The 17,158-nt window shown below is 53.6% G+C and overlaps 1 protein-coding gene across 1 annotated transcript; it reads left to right on the top strand.

Annotated features, from left to right (window-relative positions):
- Positions 1-4,917: 4,917 nt before the first annotated feature.
- LOC140395861 (adenosine receptor A2a-like) lies at positions 4,918-13,215 on the top strand. Its single transcript, XM_072483949.1, has 2 exons — positions 4,918-5,258; positions 12,416-13,215. Exons 1-2 carry the CDS (start codon positions 4,918-4,920, stop codon positions 13,083-13,085), a joined length of 1,011 nt encoding a protein of 336 aa, XP_072340050.1. The 3' UTR covers positions 13,086-13,215.
- Positions 13,216-17,158: the final 3,943 nt, after the last annotated feature.

Below are 17,158 nucleotides of genomic sequence, written 5' to 3' on the forward strand. Positions count from 1 at the left end.
CCCTCTGCGACTGGATCCTGAACTTTCGAACCCACAGGCCACAATCAGTAAAGATAGGCAACAACACCTCCTCCACGATCATCCGCAACACCGGTGTCCCACAAGGCTGCGTCCTCAGCCCCCTACTATACTCCTTATACACCTATGACTGTGTGGCCAAATTCCCCTCCAACTCGTTTTTCTAATTTGCTGATGACACCACCGCAGTGGGTGGGATTTCAAACAATGATGCGACAGAGTACAGGAATGAGAGAGAGAATCTGGTGAACTGGTGCGACGACAATAATCTCTCTCTCAATGTCAACAAAATGAAGGAGATTATCATCAACTTCAGGAAGCGTAGTGGAGAACATGCCCCCGTCTACATCAATGGGAAAGTAGAAAGGGTTGAGAGCTTCAAGTTTTTAGGTGTCCAGATCACCAACAGCCTGCCCTGGTCCCCCCATGCCGACACTATAGTTAAGAAAGCCCACCAACGACTCTACTTTCTCAGAAGACTAAGGAAATTTGGCATGTCAGCTACGACCCTCACCAACTTCTACAGGTGCCCCATAGAAAGCATTCTTTCTGGTTGTATCACAGCTTGGTATGGAGCCTGCTCTGCCCAAGACCACAGGAAATTACAAAAGGTTGTGAATGTAGCCCAGTCCACCACGCAAACCAGCCTCCCATCCATTGACTCTATCTATAATTCCCGCTGCCTCAGAAAGGCAGCCGGCATCATTAAGGACCCCGCGCACCCCGGACATACTCTCTTCCACCTCCTTCCGCCAGGAAAAAGACACCAAAGTTTGAGGTCACGTACCAACCGACTCAAGAACAGCTTCTTCCCTACTGCCATCAGACTTTTGAATGGACCTACCTCGTATTAAGTTGATCTTTTCTCTACACCTTGCTATAACTGTAACATTATATTGGATTGGATTGGATTTGTTTATTGTCACGTGGACCGAGGTACAGTGAAAAGTATTTTTCTGCGAGCAGCTCAACAGATCATTAAGTACAAGATCTGAGAAGTGGCAGATGGAGTTTAACCCTGAAAAGTGTGAGGTTGTCCATTTTGGAAGGACAAATATGAATGCGGAATACAGGGTTAACTGTCGAGTTCTTGGCAATGTGGAGGAGCAGAGAGATCTTGGGGTCTATGTTCATACATCTTTGAAAGTTGCCACTCAAGTGGATAGAGCTGTGAAGAAGGCCCATGGTGTGCTCGCGTTCATTAACAGAGGGATTGAATTTAAGAGCCGTGAGGTGATGATGCAGCTGTACAAAACTTTGGTAAGGCCACATTTGGAGTACTGTGTACAGTTCTGGTCGCCTCATTTTAGGAAGGATGTGGAAGCTTTGGAAAAGGTGCAAAGGAGATTTACCAGGATGTTGCCTGGAATGGAAAGTAGGTCTTACGAGGAAAGGTTGAGGGTGCTAGGCCTTTTCTCATTTGAACGGAGAAGGATGAGGGGCGACTTGATAGAGGTTTATAAGATGATCAGGGGAATAGATGGAGTAGACAGTCAGACACTTTTCCCCCGGGTGGAACAAACCATTACAAAGGGACATAAATTTAAGGTGAAAGGTGGAAGATATAGGAGGGATATCAGAGGTAGGTTCTTTACCCAGAGAGTAGTGGGGGCATGGAATGCACTGCCTGTGGAAGTAGTTGAGTCGGAAACATTAGGGACCTTCAAGCAGCTATTGGGTAGGTGCATGGATTACGGTAAAATGATATAGTGTAGATTTATTTGTTCTTAAGGGCAGCACGGTAGCATTGTGGTTAGCACAATTGCTTCACAGCTCCAGGGTCCCAGGTTCGATTCCGGCTTGGATCACTGTCTGTGCGGAGTCTGCACGTCCTCCCCGTGTCTGCGTGGGTTTCCTCCGGGTGCTCCGGTTTCCTCCCACAGTCCAAAGATGTGCAGGGTAGGTGGATTGGCCATGATAAATTGCCCTTAGTGTCCAAAATTGCCCTTGGTGTTGGTTGGAGGTGTTGAGTTTGGGTAGGGTGCTCTTTCCAAGAGCCGGTGCAGACTCAAAGGGCCGAATGGCCTCCTTCTGCACTGTAAATTCAATGATAATCTATGATTAATCTAGGACAAAGGTTCGGCACAACATCGAGGGCCGAAGGGCCTGTTCTGTGCTGTATTTTCTATGTTCTATGTACATGGGAAGAAAAGGGAATTTAAATAAACATAATAGGGCAACACAGCATATACAATGTAACTACATAAGCACTGACATTGGATGAAGCATACAGGGTGTAGTGTTAATCAGGTCAGTCCATAAGAGGGTCATTTAGGAGTCTGGTGACAGCGGGGAAGAAGCTGTTTTTGAGTCTGTTCGTGAGTGTTCTCAGACTTCTGTATCTCCTGCCCGATGGAAGAAGTTGGAAGAGTGAGTAAGCCGGGTGGGAGGGGTCTTTGATTATGCTGCCCGCTTTCCCCAGGCAGCGGGAGGTGTAGATGGAGTCAATGGATGGGAGGCAGGTTCGTGTGATGGACTGGGCGGTGTTCACGACTCTGAAGTTTCTTGCGGTCCTGGGCCGAGCAGTTGCCATACCAGGCTGTGATGCAGCCCGATAGAATGCTTTCTATGGTGCATCTGTAAAAGTTGGTAAGAGTCAATGTGGACATGCCGAATTTCCTTAGTTTCCTGAGGAAGTATAGGCGCTGTTGTGCTTTCTTGGTGGTAGCGTCGACGTGGGTGGACCAGGACAGACTTTTGGAGATGTGTACCCCTAGGAATTTGAAACTGCTAACCGTCTCCACCTCGGCCCCGTTGATGCTGACAGGGGTGTGTACAGTACTTTGCTTCCTGAAGTCAATGACCAGCTCTTTAGTTTTGCTGGCATTGAGGGATAGATTGTTGTCACTACACCACTCCACTAGATTCTCTATCTCCCACCTGTATTCGGACTCATCGTTATTCGAGATCCGGCCCACTATGGTCGTATCGTCAGCAAACTTGTAGATGGAGTTGGAACCAAATTTTGCCATGCAGTCGTGTGTGTACAGGGAATATGGTAGGGGGCTAAGTTTGCAGCCTTGCGGGACTCCGTTGTTGAGGACTATTGTGGAGGAGATGTTATTGTTTATTCTTACTGATTGTGGTCTGTTGGTCAGAAAATCGAGGATCCAGTTGCAGAGTGCAGAGCCAAGTCCTAGGTTTTGGAGCTTTGATATGAGTTTGGCTGTGATTATGGTGTTGAAGGCGGAGCTGTAGTCAGTGAATAGGAGTCTGATACAGGAGTCCTTGTTTTCGAGATGCTCTAGGGATGAGTGCAGGGCCAGGGAAATGGTATCTGATGTGGACCGGTTGCAACGATATGCGAATTGCAGTAGATGCAGGGGCTGTTTAGCACAGGGCTAAATCGCTGGCTTTGAAAGCAGACCAAGGCAGACCAGCAGCACAGTTCAATTCCCGTACCAGCCTCCCTGAACAGTCGCCGGAGTGTGGCGACTAGGGGCTTTTCACAGTAACTTCATTTGAAGCCTACTTGTGACAATAAGCGATTTTCATTTCATTTTTTTTTTCATCAAGGCGTTCGGGCAGTATGGAGGTGATGCGCTTCATGATCAACGTCTCGAAGCACTTCATTACGACGGAAGTCGGGGCCACCGGACGGTAGTCATTGAGGCACGTTGCCTGGTTCTTCTTTGGTACCGGTATGACGGTGGTCTTCTTGAAGCAGGTGGGAACTTCGGAGTGGAGGATGGACAGGTTAAAGATCTCTGTGAACACCTCTGCTAGCTGGTCCGCGCAGGCTCTTGTGTGCACGACCAGGGATCCCGTCCGGACCCGTCGCCTTCCGAAGGTTCACTTTATATTCTGCAGTCTCTCCTTCCTTCCATATGTACGATATGCATTGTTTATACAGCATGCAAGAAACAGTACTTTTCACTGGATACTAATACATGTGACAATAATAAATCAAATCAAACTTGGACGCAATGCACTTGCTCCCCAACTCCAAATCAACTATGTAAATTGTGAACAATTGTGGGTCCAACACTGACCCCTGAGGGACACCACTAGCTACTGATTGCCAACCAGAGAAACACCCATTAATCCCCACTCTTTGCTTTCTATTAATTAACCAATCTTCTATCCATGCTACTACTTTCCCCTTAATGCCATGCATCTTTATCTTGTGCAGCAACCTTTTGTGTGGCACCTTGTCAAAGGCTTTCTGGAAATCCAGATATACCACATCCATTGGCTCCCCGTTATCTACCGCACTGGTAATGTCCTCAAAAAACTCCACTAAAGTAGTTAAGCACGACCTGCCCTTTATGAACCCATGCTGCGTCTGCCCAATGTGACAATTTCCATCCAGATGCCTCGCTATTTCTTCCTTGATGATAGATTCCAGCATCTTCCCTACTACCGAAGTTAAGCTCACTGGCCTATAATTACCCACTTTCTGCCGACCTCCTTTTTTAAACAGTGGTGTCACGTTTGCTAATTTCCAATCCGCCGGGACCAGAGTCAAGTGTATTTTGGTAAATTATCACGAGTGCATTTGCAATTTCCCTAGCCATCTCGTTTAGCACTCTGGGATGCATTCCATCAGTCCCAGAGAGTGGTGGAGGCAGTTGCAATCTCACAGAATGGAGGCTCACACAGAGCGAATTGGATTGTTGTTTGAGAGGGAAGACTGCGCAGGGGTATGGAGGTGGGGCAAGGGGGGGGGAGATTGAGATGAGGTGGGTTGCTCACTCGGAGGGCCAGTGTGGACAGGATGGGCCGACGGTCACGGCCCCAGCAGCAGGTATTCTGCGAGACATCGATGCGCGAGCTGCAGGTTACTTGGGGTTGGACGGAGTTCGATTTCAATTTGCCGAATGTGTATTTCTCACAAGCTCTCTCTCTCTCTCTCTCCCTCTGCGGTGGAACCGCGAGCCAGGGGTCGGACAGAAGGAGATGGGAGGACGTGGGTCGATCGTCATGTCGTTGTACATCACCGTGGAGATCCTCATAGCCGTGCTGGCTGTCGCGGGCAACATCCTGGTGTGCTGGGCGGTGCAGGTAAACCCACGGTTGAAGAGCAGCACCAACTACTTCCTGGTGTCGTTGGCGGTGGCGGACCTGGCGGTGGGGGTCCTTGTTATCCCAGCGTCAATCGTCATCAGCGCCAAAATTACCATGGACGTCCATGGCTGCCTCTTCCTCGCCTGTCTGGTCCTGGTCTTCACCCAGAATTCCATCTTCAGCCTCCTCGCCATCGCCATTGACCGCTACATCGCTGTTAACCACCCGCTGAGGTAAACCGGGAGAAGACGGCGGGAGGGCGAGGGGTGGGTGGGGGGAGAACTGGCACTGAGGAGTCCCAACAGGGTCAGGCACTCTGAAGACAATCCCGAGTCCCATACTGTCGCGGGGCCGGCACTGAGGGAGCTCCGCACTGTCAGAGGGTCAGTACTGAGGGAGCGCCGCACTGTCAGAGGGTCAGTATTGAGGGAGTGCCGCACTGTCGGAGGGTCAGTACTGAGGGAGTGTCGCACTGTCAGAGGGGCAGTACTGAGGGAGTGCCGCACTGTCAGATGGTCAGTACTGAGGGAGTGCTGCACTGTCAGAGGGTCAGTACTGAGGGAGTGCCGCACTGTCAGAGGGTCAGTACTGAGGGAGCGCCGCACTGTCAGAGGGTCGGCACTGAGGGAGTGCCGCACTGTCAGAGGGTCAGTACTGAGGGAGTGCCGCACTGTCAGAGGGTCAGTATTGAGGGAGCGCCACACTGTCAGAGGGTCAGTATTGAGGGAGCGCCACACTGTCAGAGGGTCAGTATTGAGGGAGCGCCGCACTGTCAGAGGGTCAGTAATGAGAGAGTGCCGCACTGTCAGAGGGTCAGTACTGAGGGAGCGCCGCACTGTCAGAGGGTCAGTACTGAGGGAGCGCCGCACTGTCAGAGGATCAGGAGAGAGGGAGTGCCGCACTGTCAGAGGGTCAGTACTGAGGGAGTGCCGCACTGTCAGAGGGTCAGTGCTGAGGGAGTGCCGCACTGTCAGAGGGTCAGTACTGAGGGAGTGCCGCACTGTCAGAGGGTCAGTACTGAGGGAGTGCTGCACTGTCAGAGGGTCAGTACTGAGGGAGTGCCGCACTGTCAGAGGGTCAGTGCTGAGGGAGTGCCGCACTGTCAGAGGGTCGGCACTGAGGGAGTGCCGCACTGTCAGAAGGTCAGTACTGAGGGAGTGCCGCACTGTCAGAGGGTCAGTATTGAGGAAGCGCCACACTGTCAGAGAGTCAGTATTGAGGGAGGGCCGCACTGTCAGAGAGTCAGTACTGAGGGAGCGCCACACTGTCAGAGGGTCAGTACTGAGGGAGCGCAGCACTGTCAGAGGGTCAGTACTGAGGGAGCGCCGCACTGTTAGAGGATCAGTACTGAGGGAGTGCCGCACTGTCGGAGGGTCAGTACTGAGGGAGTTCCGCACTGTCGGAGGGTCAGTACTGAGGGAGTGCCGCACTGTCAGAGGGTCAGTACTGAGGGAGTGCCGCACTGTCAGAGGGTCAGTATTGAGAAAGCGCCACACTGTCAGAGAGTCAGTATTGAGGGAGGGCCGCACTGTCAGAGAGTCAGTACTGAGGGAGCGCCACACTGTCAGAGGGTCAGTACTGAGGGAGCGCAGCACTGTCAGAGGGTCAGTACTGAGGGAGCGCCGCACTGTTAGAGGATCAGTACTGAGGGAGTGCCGCACTGTCGGAGGGTCAGTACTGAGGGAGTTCCGCACTGTCGGAGGGTCAGTACTGAGGGAGTGCCGCACTGTCGGAGGGTCAGTGCTGAGGTAGCGCCGCACTGTCGGAGGGTCAGTACTGAGGGAGTGCCGCACTGTCAGAGGGTCAGTACTGAGGGAGCTCCGCACTGTCAGAGGGTCAGTACTGAGGGAGCTCCGCACTGTCAGAAGGTCAGTACTGAGGGAGTGCTGCACTGTCAGAGGGTCAGTACTGAGGGAGTGCTTCACTGTCAGAGGGTCAGTACTGAGGGAGCACCGCACTGTCAGAGTGTCAGTACTGAGGGAGTGCAGCACTGTCAGAGGGTCAGTACTGAGGGAGTGCTGCACTGTCAGAGGGTCAGTACTGAGGGAGCTCCAAACTGTGGGATGGTCAGTACTGAGGGAGCGCCGCACTGTCGGAGGGTCAGTACTGAGGGAGTGCCGCACTGTCAAAGGGTCTGTACTGAGGGAGTGCCGCACTGCCGGAGGGTCAGTACTGCGGGAGCTCCGCACTGTCGGAGGGTCAGTACTGAGGGAGTGTCGCACTGTCAGAGGGTCAGTACTGACGGAGCGCCGCACTGTCGGAGGGTCAGTGCTGAGGCAGCTCCGCAATGGCAGAGGGTCAGTACTGAGGGAGTGCCGCACTGTTAGAGGGTCAGTACTGAGGGAGTGCCGCACTGTCAGAGGGTCAGTACTGAGGGAGTGCCGCACTGTCGGAGGGTCAGTACTGCGGGAGCTCCGCATTGTCGGAGGGTCAGTACTGAGGGAGTGCTGCACTGTCAGAGGGTCAGTACTGAGGGAGTGCCGCACTGTCAGAGGGTCAGTACTGAGGGAGTGCCGCACTGTCGGAGGGTCAGTACTGCGGGAGCTCCGCACTGTCGGAGGGTCAGTACTGAGGGAGCGCCGCACTGTCAGAGGGTCGGTACTGAGGGAGTGCCGCACTGTCAGAGGGTCAGTACTGAGGGAGTGCCGCACTGTCGGAGGGTCAGTACTGCGGGAGCTCCGCACTGTCGGAGGGTCAGTACTGAGGGAGTGCTGCACTGTCAGAGGGTCAGTACTGAGGGAGTGCCGCACTGTCAGAGGGTCAGTACTGAGGGAGTGCCGCACTGTCGGAGGGTCAGTACTGCGGGAGCTCCGCACTGTCGGAGGGTCAGTACTGAGGGAGCGCCGCACTGTCAGAGGGTCGGTACTGAGGGAGTGCCGCACTGTCAGAGGGTCAGTACTGAGGGAGTGCTGCACTGTCAGAGGGTCAGTACTGAGGGAGTGCTGCACTGTCAGAGGGTCAGTACTGAGGGAGTGCCGCACTGTTGGAGGGTCAGTACTGAGGCAGCTCCGCACTGTCAGAGGGTCAGTACTGAGGGAGTGCTGCACTGTCGGAGGGTCAGTACTGAGGGAGTGCCGCACTGTCAGAGGGTCAGTACTGAGGGAGTGCCGCACTGTCGGAGGGTCAGTGCTGAGGGAGTGCTGCACTGTCAGAGGGTCAGTACGGAGGGAGTGCCGCACTGTCGGAGGGTCAGTGCTGAGGCAGCTCCGCAATGGCAGAGGGTCAGTACTGAGGGAGTATTGCATTGTCAGAGGGTCAGTACTGAGGGAGTGCCGCACTGTCGGAGGGTCAGTGCTGAGGGAGTGCTGCACTGTCAGAGGGTCAGTACTGAGGGAGTTCCGCACTGTCGGAGGGTCAGTACTGAGGCAGCTCCGCACTGTCAGAGGGTCAGTACTGAGGGAGTGCCGCACTGTCAGAGGGTCAGTACTGAGGGAGTGCCGCACTGTCGGAGGGTCAGTACTGCGGGAGCTCCGCACTGTCGGAGGGTCAGTACTGAGGGAGTGCTGCACTGTCAGAGGGTCAGTACTGAGGGAGTGCCGCACTGTCAGAGGGTCAGTACTGAGGGAGTGCCGCACTGTCGGAGGGTCAGTACTGCGGGAGCTCCGCACTGTCGGAGGGTCAGTACTGAGGGAGTGCTGCACTGTCAGAGGGTCAGTACTGAGGGAGTGCTGCACTGTCAGAGGGTCAGTACTGAGGGAGTGCCGCACTGTCGGAGGGTCAGTACTGAGGCAGCTCCGCACTGTCAGAGGGTCAGTACTGAGGGAGTGCTGCACTGTCGGAGGGTCAGTACTGAGGATGTGCCGCACTGTCAGAGGGTCAGTACTGAGGGAGTGCTAAATATAAATGCTATCATTCTCAAGATCGACTCGTCCAAGTAAAGTAATTCCCTGGGAACAGTGTCGAGGGAGCTTTATCTGTATCTAACCCCGCGCTGTACCTGCCCTGGGAGTGTTTGATGGGGACAGTGTAGAGGGGCTTTACTCTGTATCTAACACCGTGCTGTACCTGTCCTGGGAGTGTTTGATGGGGACAGTGTAGAGGGAGCTTTACTCTGTATCTAACACCATGCGGTACCTGTCCTGGGAGTGTTTGATGAGGACTGTGTAGAGGGAGCTTTACTCTGTATCTAACCCCGTGCTGTGCCTGTCCTGGGAGTGTTTGATGGGGACAGTGTAGTGGGAGCTTTACTCTGTATCTAACCCCGTGCTGTACCTGTCCTGGGAGTGTTTGATGGGGACAGTGCAGAGGGAGCTTTACTCTGTATCTCACCCCGTGCTGTACCTGTCCTGGGAGTGTTTGATTGGGACAGTGTAGAGGGAGCTTTATTCTGTATCTAACCCCGTGCTGTACCTGTCCTGGGAGTGTTTGATGGGGACTGTGCAGGGGGAGCTTTACTCTGTACCTAACCCCGTGCTGTACCTGTCCTGGGAGTGTTTGATGGGGACAGTGTGGAGGGAGCTTTACACTGCATCTAACCCCGTGCTCTACCTGTGCTGGGAGTGTTTGATGGGGACAGTGTAGAGGAGCTTTACTCTGTATCTAACCGCGTGCTGTGCCTGTCCTGGGAGTGTTTGATGGGGACAGTCTAGCGGGAGCTTTACTCTGTATCTAACCCTGTGCTGTACCTGTCCTGGGAGTGTTTGATGGGGACAGTGTAGAGGGAGCTTTACTCTATATCTAACCCCGTGCTGTACCTGTACTGGGAGTGTTTGATGGGGACAGTGTAGAGGGAGCATTACTCTGTATCTAACCCGTGCTGTACCTGTCCTGGGAGTGTTTGATGGGGACAGTGTAGAGGGAGCTTTACTCTGTATCTAACCCTGTGCTGTACCTGTCCTGGGAGTGCTTGATGGGGACAGTGTAGAGGGAGTTTTACTCTGTATCTAACCCCGTTGTGTACCTGTCTTGGGAGTGCTTGATGGGGACAGTGTAGATGGAGCTTTACTCTGTATCTAACCCGTGCTGTACCTGTCCTGGGAGTGTTTGATGGGGACAGTGTAGAGGGAGCTTTATTCTGTATCTAACCCTGTGCTGAACCTGTCCTGGGAGTGCTTGATGGGGACAGTGTAGAGGGAGCTTTACTCTGTATCTATCCCCGTGCTGTACCTGTCCTCGGAGAATTTGATGGGGACAGTGTAGAGGGAGCTTTACTCTGTATCTCACCCCGTGCTGTACCTGTCATGGGAATGTTTGATGGGGACATTGTAGAGGGAGCTTTACTCTGTATCTAACCCCGTGCTGTACCTGTCCTGGGAGTGTTTGATGGGGAAAGTGTAGAGTGAGCTTTACTCTGTATCTAACCCCGTGCTGTACCTGTCCTGGGAGTGTTTGATGGGGACAGTGTAGAGTGAGCTTTATTCTGTATCTAACCCTGTGCTGACCCTGTCCTGGGAGTGCTTGATGGGGACAGTGTAGAGGGAGCTTTACTCTGTATCTATCCCCGTGCTGTACCTGTCCTGTGAGTATTTGATGGGGACAGGGAAGAGGGAGCTTTACTCTGTATCTAACCCCGTGCTGTACCTGTCCTGGGAGTGTTTGATGGGGACAGTGTAGAGGGAGCTTTACTCTGTACCTAACCCCGTGCTGTACCTGTCCTGGGAGTGTTTGATGGGGACAGTGTAGAGTGAGGTTTAATCTGTATCTAAATCCGTGCTGTACCTGTCCTGGGAGTGTTTGATGGGGACAGTGTGGAGGGAGCTTTACTCTGTATCTAACCCCGTGCTGTACCTGTCCTGGGAATGTTTGATGGGGACAGTGAAGAGGGAGCTTTACTCTGTATCTAACACCGTGCCGTACCTGTCCTGGGAGTGTTTGATGGGGACAGTGTAGAGTGAGCTTTACTCTGTATCTAACCCCGTGCTCTACCTGTCCTGGGAGTGTTTGATGGGGACAGTGTAGAGGGAGCTTTACTCTGTATCTAACCCCGTGCTGTACCTGTCCTGGGAGTGTTTGATGGGGACAGTGTAGAGTGAGCTTTACTCTGTATCTAACCCCGTGCTGTACCTGTCCTGGGAGTGTTTGATGGGGACAGTGTAGAGGGAGCTTTACTCTGTATCTAACCCCGTGCTGTACCTGTCCTGGGAGTGTTTGATGGGGACAATGTCGAGGGAGCTTTACTCTGTATCTAACCCCGTGCTGTACCTGTCCTGGGAGTGTTTGATGCGGACAGTATAGAGGGAGCTTTACTCTGTATCTAACCCGTGCTGTACCTGTCCTGGGAGTGTTTGATGGGGACAGTGGAGAGGGAGCTTTACTCTGTATCTAACCCCGTGCTGTACCTGTCCTGGGAGTGTTTGATGGGGACAGTGTAGAGTGAGCTTTACTCTGTATCTAACCCCGTGCTGTACCTGTTCTGGGAGTGTTTGATGCGGACAGTATAGAGGGAGCTTTACTCTGTATCTAACCCGTGCTGTACCTGTCCTGGGAGTGTTTGATGGGGACAGTGTAGAGGGAGCTTTACTCTGTATCTAACCCGTGCTTTACCTGTCCTGGGAGTGTTTGATGGGGACAGTGGAGAGGGAGCTTTATCTGTATCTAACCCCGTGCTGTACCTGTCCTGGGAGTGTTTGATGGGGACAGTGTAGAGGGAGCTTTACTCTGTATCTAACCCGTGCTTTACCTGTCCTGGGAGTGTTTGATGGGGACAGTGGAGAGGGAGCTTTACTCTGTATCTATCCCCGTGCTGCACCTGTCCTGGGAGTGTTTGATGGGGACAGTGTAGAGGGAGCTTTACTCTGTATCTAACCCGTGCTTTACCTGTCCTGGGAGTGTTTGATGGGGACAGTGCAGAGGGAGCTTTACTCTGTATCTAACCCGTGCTGTACCTGTCCTGGGAGTGTTTGATGGGGACAATGTCGAGGGAGCTTTACTCTGTATCTAACCCCGTGCTGTACTTGTCCTGGGAGTGTTTGATGGGGACAGTGTAGAGGGAGCTTTACTCTGTATCTAACCCGTGCTTTACCTGTCCTGGGAGTGTTTGATGGGGACAGTGTAGAGGGAGCTTTACTCTGTATCTAACCCCGTGCTGTACCTGTCCTGGGAGTGTTTGATGGGGACAGTGTAGAGGGAGCTTTCCTCTGTATCTAACCCCGTGCTGTACCTGTCCTGGGAGTGTTTGATGGGGACAGTGTAGAGGGAGCTTTACTCTGTATCTAACCCGTGCTTTACCTGTCCTGGGAGTGTTTGATGGGGACAGTGTAGAGGGAGCTTTTCTCTGTATCTAACCCCGTGCTGTACCTGTCCTGGGGGTGTTTGATGGGGACAGTGTAGAGGGAGCTTTACTCTATATCTAACCCCATGCTGTACCTTTCCTGGGAATGTTTGATGGGGACAGTGTAGAGGGAGCTTTACTCTGTATCTAACCCCGTGCTGTACCCTCTCTCTCTCTCAGGTATACGCAGCTGGTCACGAGTCGTCGGACCAATCGTGTGATTGCTCTGCTCTGGGTCCTCTCGCTGTTCCTGGGACTGATCCCCGTGTTTGGCTGGAACAAGGCTGGCAGTGCCACGCGTGTCTGCCCGGGGAACGGGACTGGGTCTCGGTGGCAGAGTCGGTCCAACCGCAGCGGGCCGCGGTGCGCGCAGGTGGACTGCCTCTTCGAGCAGGTGGTCGATCTCTCCTACATGGTGTATTGTAACTTCCTGTCCTGCGTGCTGCTGCCCCTGCTGGCCATGCTGGCCGTCTACGCACAGATATTTGTGGTGGCGCGGCGGCACCTCCGCAGCCTGGGCGGCGGGCCCCGTGCCGTGCTCCGGGGCGAGCTGCGGGCAGCCAAGGTGCTCCTCCTGGTCGTGGGCCTGTTCGCTCTGTGCTGGCTCCCGCTCCACGTCCTCAATGCCCTGGCCACCCTTTGCCCGGCCTGCCCGCGCCCTCCGCTATGGGTCCTGGACCTGGCCATCGTACTCTCGCACGCCAACTCAGCCGTCAATCCCATCGTCTACGCGTTCCGCCTTCGTGAGTTCCGGCTCACCTTCCTGGGGTTGGCTCGCAGGGACTCGTGGGCCGACGCTCAGCACGGCGGCCTCAAGGGGGCGCTCAGCATCCCCATGGTGTCGCGGTGACACACGTTCCCCTCCCTGTCTCGCACCCGTTATAGCCCCTCCCCGAAAAACACTCCACACAGCACACTGTCACTCAGTAACCCCTCTCCCCCAGCACCCTGTGTTACTGACTGTATCTCTACTGATGTTAATCCAGCTCCCTCACACTGTCACTCAGTAACCCCTCTCCCCCCGCACCCTGTGTTACTGACTGTATCTCTACTGATGTTAATCCAGCTCCCTCACACTGTCACTCAGTAACCCCTCTCCCCCAGCACCCTGTGTTACTGACTGTGTCTCTACTGATGTTAATCCAGCTCCCTCACACTGTCACTCAGTAACCCCTCTCCCCCAGCACACTGTGTTACTGGCTGTATCTCTACTGATGTTAATCCAGCTCCCTCACACTGTCACTCAGTAACCCCTCTCCCCCAGCACCCTGTGTTACTGACTGTGTCTCTACTGATGTTAATCCAGCTCCCTCACACTGTCACTCAGTAACCCCTCTCCCCCAGCACCCTGTGTTACTGACTGTATCTCTACTGATGTTAATCCAGCTCCCTCACACTGTCACTCAGTAACCCCTCTCCCCCAGCACCCTGTGTTACTGACTGTATCTCTACTGATGTTAATCCAGCTCCCTCACACTGTCACTCAGTAACCCCTCTCCCCAGCACCCTGTGTTACCGACTGTATCTCTACTGATGTTAATCCAGCTCCCTCACACTGTCACTCAGTAACCCCTCTCCCCCAGCAGCCTGTGTTACCGACTGTATCTCTACTGATGTTAATCCAGCTCCCTCATACTGTCACTCAGTAACCCCTCTCCCCCAGCACCCTGTGTTACTGACTGTACCTCGACTGATGTTAATCCAGCTCCCTCATACTGTCACTCAGTAACCCCTCTCCCCCAGCACCCTGTGTTACTGACTGTGTCTCTACTGATGTTAATCCAGCTCCCTCACACTGTCACTCAGTAACCCCTCTCCCCCAGCACCCTGTGTTACTGGCTGTATCTCTACTGATGTTAATCCAGCTCCCTCACACTGTCACTCAGTATCCCCCGCCCCCAGCACCCTGTGTTACTGACTGTATCTCTACTGATGTTAATCCTGCTCCCTCACACTGTCACTCAGTAACCCCTCTCCCCCAGCACCCTGTGTTACTGACTGTATCTCTACTGATGTTAATCCAGCTCCCTCACACTGTCACACAGTAACCCCTCTCCCCCAGCACCCTGTGTTACTGACTGTATCTCTACTGATGTTAATCCAGCTCCCTCACACTGTCACTCAGTAACCCCTCTCCCCCAACACCCTGTGTTACTGACTGTATCTCTACTGATGTTAATCCAGCTCCCTCACACTGTCACTCAGTAACCCCTCTCCCCCCGCACCCTGTGTTACTGACTGTATCTCTATTGATGTTAATCCAGCTCCCTCACACTGTCACTCAGTAACCCCTCTCCCCAGCACCCTGTGTTACTGACTGTATCTCTACTGATGTTAATCCAGCTCCCTCACACTGTCACTCAGTAACCCCTCTCCCCCAGCACCCTGTGTTACTGACTGTATCTCTACTGATGTTAATCCAGTTCCCTCACACTGTCACTCAGTAACCCCTCTCCCCCAGCACCCTGTGTTACTGACTGTATCTCTACTGATGTTAATCCAGTTCCCTCACACTGTCACTCAGTAACCCCTCTCCCCCAGCACCCTGTGTTACTGACTGTATCTCTACTGATGTTAATCCAGTTCCCTCACATTGTCACTCAGTAACCCCTCTCCCCCAGCACCCTGTGTTACTGACTGTATCTCTACTGATGTTAATCCAGTTCCCTCACACTGTCACTCAGTAACCCCTCTCCCCAGCACCCTGTGTTACTGACTGTATCTCTACTGATGTTAATCCAGCTCCCTCACACAGTCACTCAGTAACCCCTCTCCCCTAGCACCCTGTATTACTGACTGTATCTCTACTGATGTTAATCCAGCTCCCACACACTGTCACTCAGTGACCCCTCTCCCCCAGCACCCTGTGTTACAGACTGTATCTCTACTGATGTTAATCCAGCTCCCTCACACTGTCACTCAGTAACCCCTCTCCCCCAGCACCCTGTGTTACTGACTGTATCTCTACTGATGTTAATCCAGCTTCCTCACACTGTCACTCAGTAGCCCCTCTCCCCCAGCACCCTGTGTTACAGACTGTATCTCTACTGATGTTAATCCAGCTCCCTCACACAGTCACTCAGTAACCCCTCTCCCCTAGCACCCTGTATTACTGACTGTATCTCTATTGATGTTAATCCAGCTCTCTCACACTGTCACTCAGTAACCCCTCTCCCCCAGCACCCTGTGTTACTGACTGTATCTCTTCTGATGTTAATCCAGCTCCCTCACACTGTCACTCAGTAACCCCTCTCCCCCAGCACCCTGTGTTACTGACTGTATCTCTACTGATGTTAATCCAGCTCCCTCACACTGTCACTCAGTAACCCCTCTCCCCCAGCACCCTGTGTTACTGACTGTATCTCTATTGATGTTAATCCAGCTCCCTCACACTGTCACTCAGTAACCCCTCTCCCCCCCAGCACCCTGTGTTACTGTCTGTATCCCTAGGGATGTTAATCCAGCTCCCTCACACTGTCACTCACTATCCCCTCTCCCCCAGCTCCCTGTGTTACTGACTGTATCTGCACTGATTTTAATCCAGCTCCCTCACACTGTCACTCAGTAACCCCTCTCCCCCAGCACCCTGTGTTACTGACTGTATCTCTACTAATGTTAATCCAGCTCCCTCACACTGTCACTCAGTAAGCCCTTGTAGCGCACAAGACTCACGAGAGACGAATAGAGATGAAGTCGATGAGGCTTTATTAAGCGTGACTTGTTCCCCGCAGTTCAGCAACAGACTGGCCTGCGGGGGAGAACTCCTGGTTCTTATACTCCGCCTTCATGGCGGAGCTAGAGATCAACAGCCAACCAGGACCCGGGATCTGTCAGCCAATGACATCACGGCTTCACAGTCCCACATGACCCCTAATGCATACTACCACATTCACCCCTTGTTAAAAATGAACCCGGCGGGGTGGTGCTTCGCATGGTGGTAGGGGTTTATAAGGCTGGTCCTGGGAGGAAAAAAAACTTTTGCATGTCATCACAGTGCCCTACACTGGGCTATGTACAGGGTTTTTTGTTTTGAACTATTTACAGTATTCGTAAGAGGGAAAAAGGAAAAAAAATTCTCGTTAAAGTCCACAACATTCTAGTGTTACACCGATGCCACGAGTCGGTCGGGCGGTCTGGTCGTCCTCGTCGATCGCCTCAGCCCCGGTGGTGGTGCAGGTGTTTGTTCCCGTGTTGTCGTCTCCGGGAGCCTTATGGTTTCTGCTTCAGCTTCACTTCTGGTCGGAACTGGGAGAAGGACCGATTCTCCCGGGAAGGGGGCGGTCGCGGGGTGCGGCGGTGGCAGGAAGGGGGGGGTTGGGTTGATGGTGTCGGGGGGGTGCGCGTGTTGCCGGCGGGCGCCAGATCCCGCAGGGAGACCGTGTCCTGTCGGCTGTCGGGGTACTCCACGTAGGTGTACTGCGGGTTCGCATGGAGGAGGTGAACCCTCTCGACCAACGGGTCCGACTTGTGCGCCCGCACATGTTTCCGGAGCAAGATGTGTCCTGGGGCCGCCCAGAGGAGGACTTCCTGGGGAAGACAAGGAGGCGCTCATGAGGCGTTTGGTTAGTGGTGGTACACAGTAGCGACTGGATGGAGTGGAGGGCGTCCGGGAGGACCTCCTGCCACCGTGAAACTGGGAGATCCCTGGACCGTAGGGCCAGTAGGACGGTCTTCCAGACTGTGCCGTTCTCCCTCTCTACTTGCCCGTTCCCCCGGGGGTTGTAGCTGGTCGTCCTGCTCGAGGCTATACCCTTGCTGAGCAGGAACTGGCGTAGCTCGTCACTCATGAAGGAGGACCCCCTGTCGCTATGGACGTATGCGGGGCAACCGAACAGTGTGAATATGGTGTTCAGGGCTTTAATGACTGTGGCCGCTGTCATGTCAGGGCAGGGGATGGCGAAAGGGAAACGGGAGTACTCGTCC

The sequence above is a fragment of the Scyliorhinus torazame genome, chromosome 19 (genome assembly GCF_047496885.1).
Source record: "Scyliorhinus torazame isolate Kashiwa2021f chromosome 19, sScyTor2.1, whole genome shotgun sequence".
Lineage (NCBI taxonomy): Eukaryota > Metazoa > Chordata > Chondrichthyes > Carcharhiniformes > Scyliorhinidae > Scyliorhinus > Scyliorhinus torazame.

What these genes read in the sequence shown, in the direction of transcription:
- LOC140395861 (XM_072483949.1), top strand. Translation starts at nt 4,918, where the DNA reads ATGGGAGGACGTGGGTCGATCGTCATGTCGTTGTACATCACCGTGGAG. An exon ending in GCTGTTAACCACCCGCTGAG is followed by an intron (nt 5,259 to 12,415) that starts GTAAACCGGGAG and finishes TCTCTCTCTCAG; the next exon opens with GTATACGCAGCTGGTCACGA.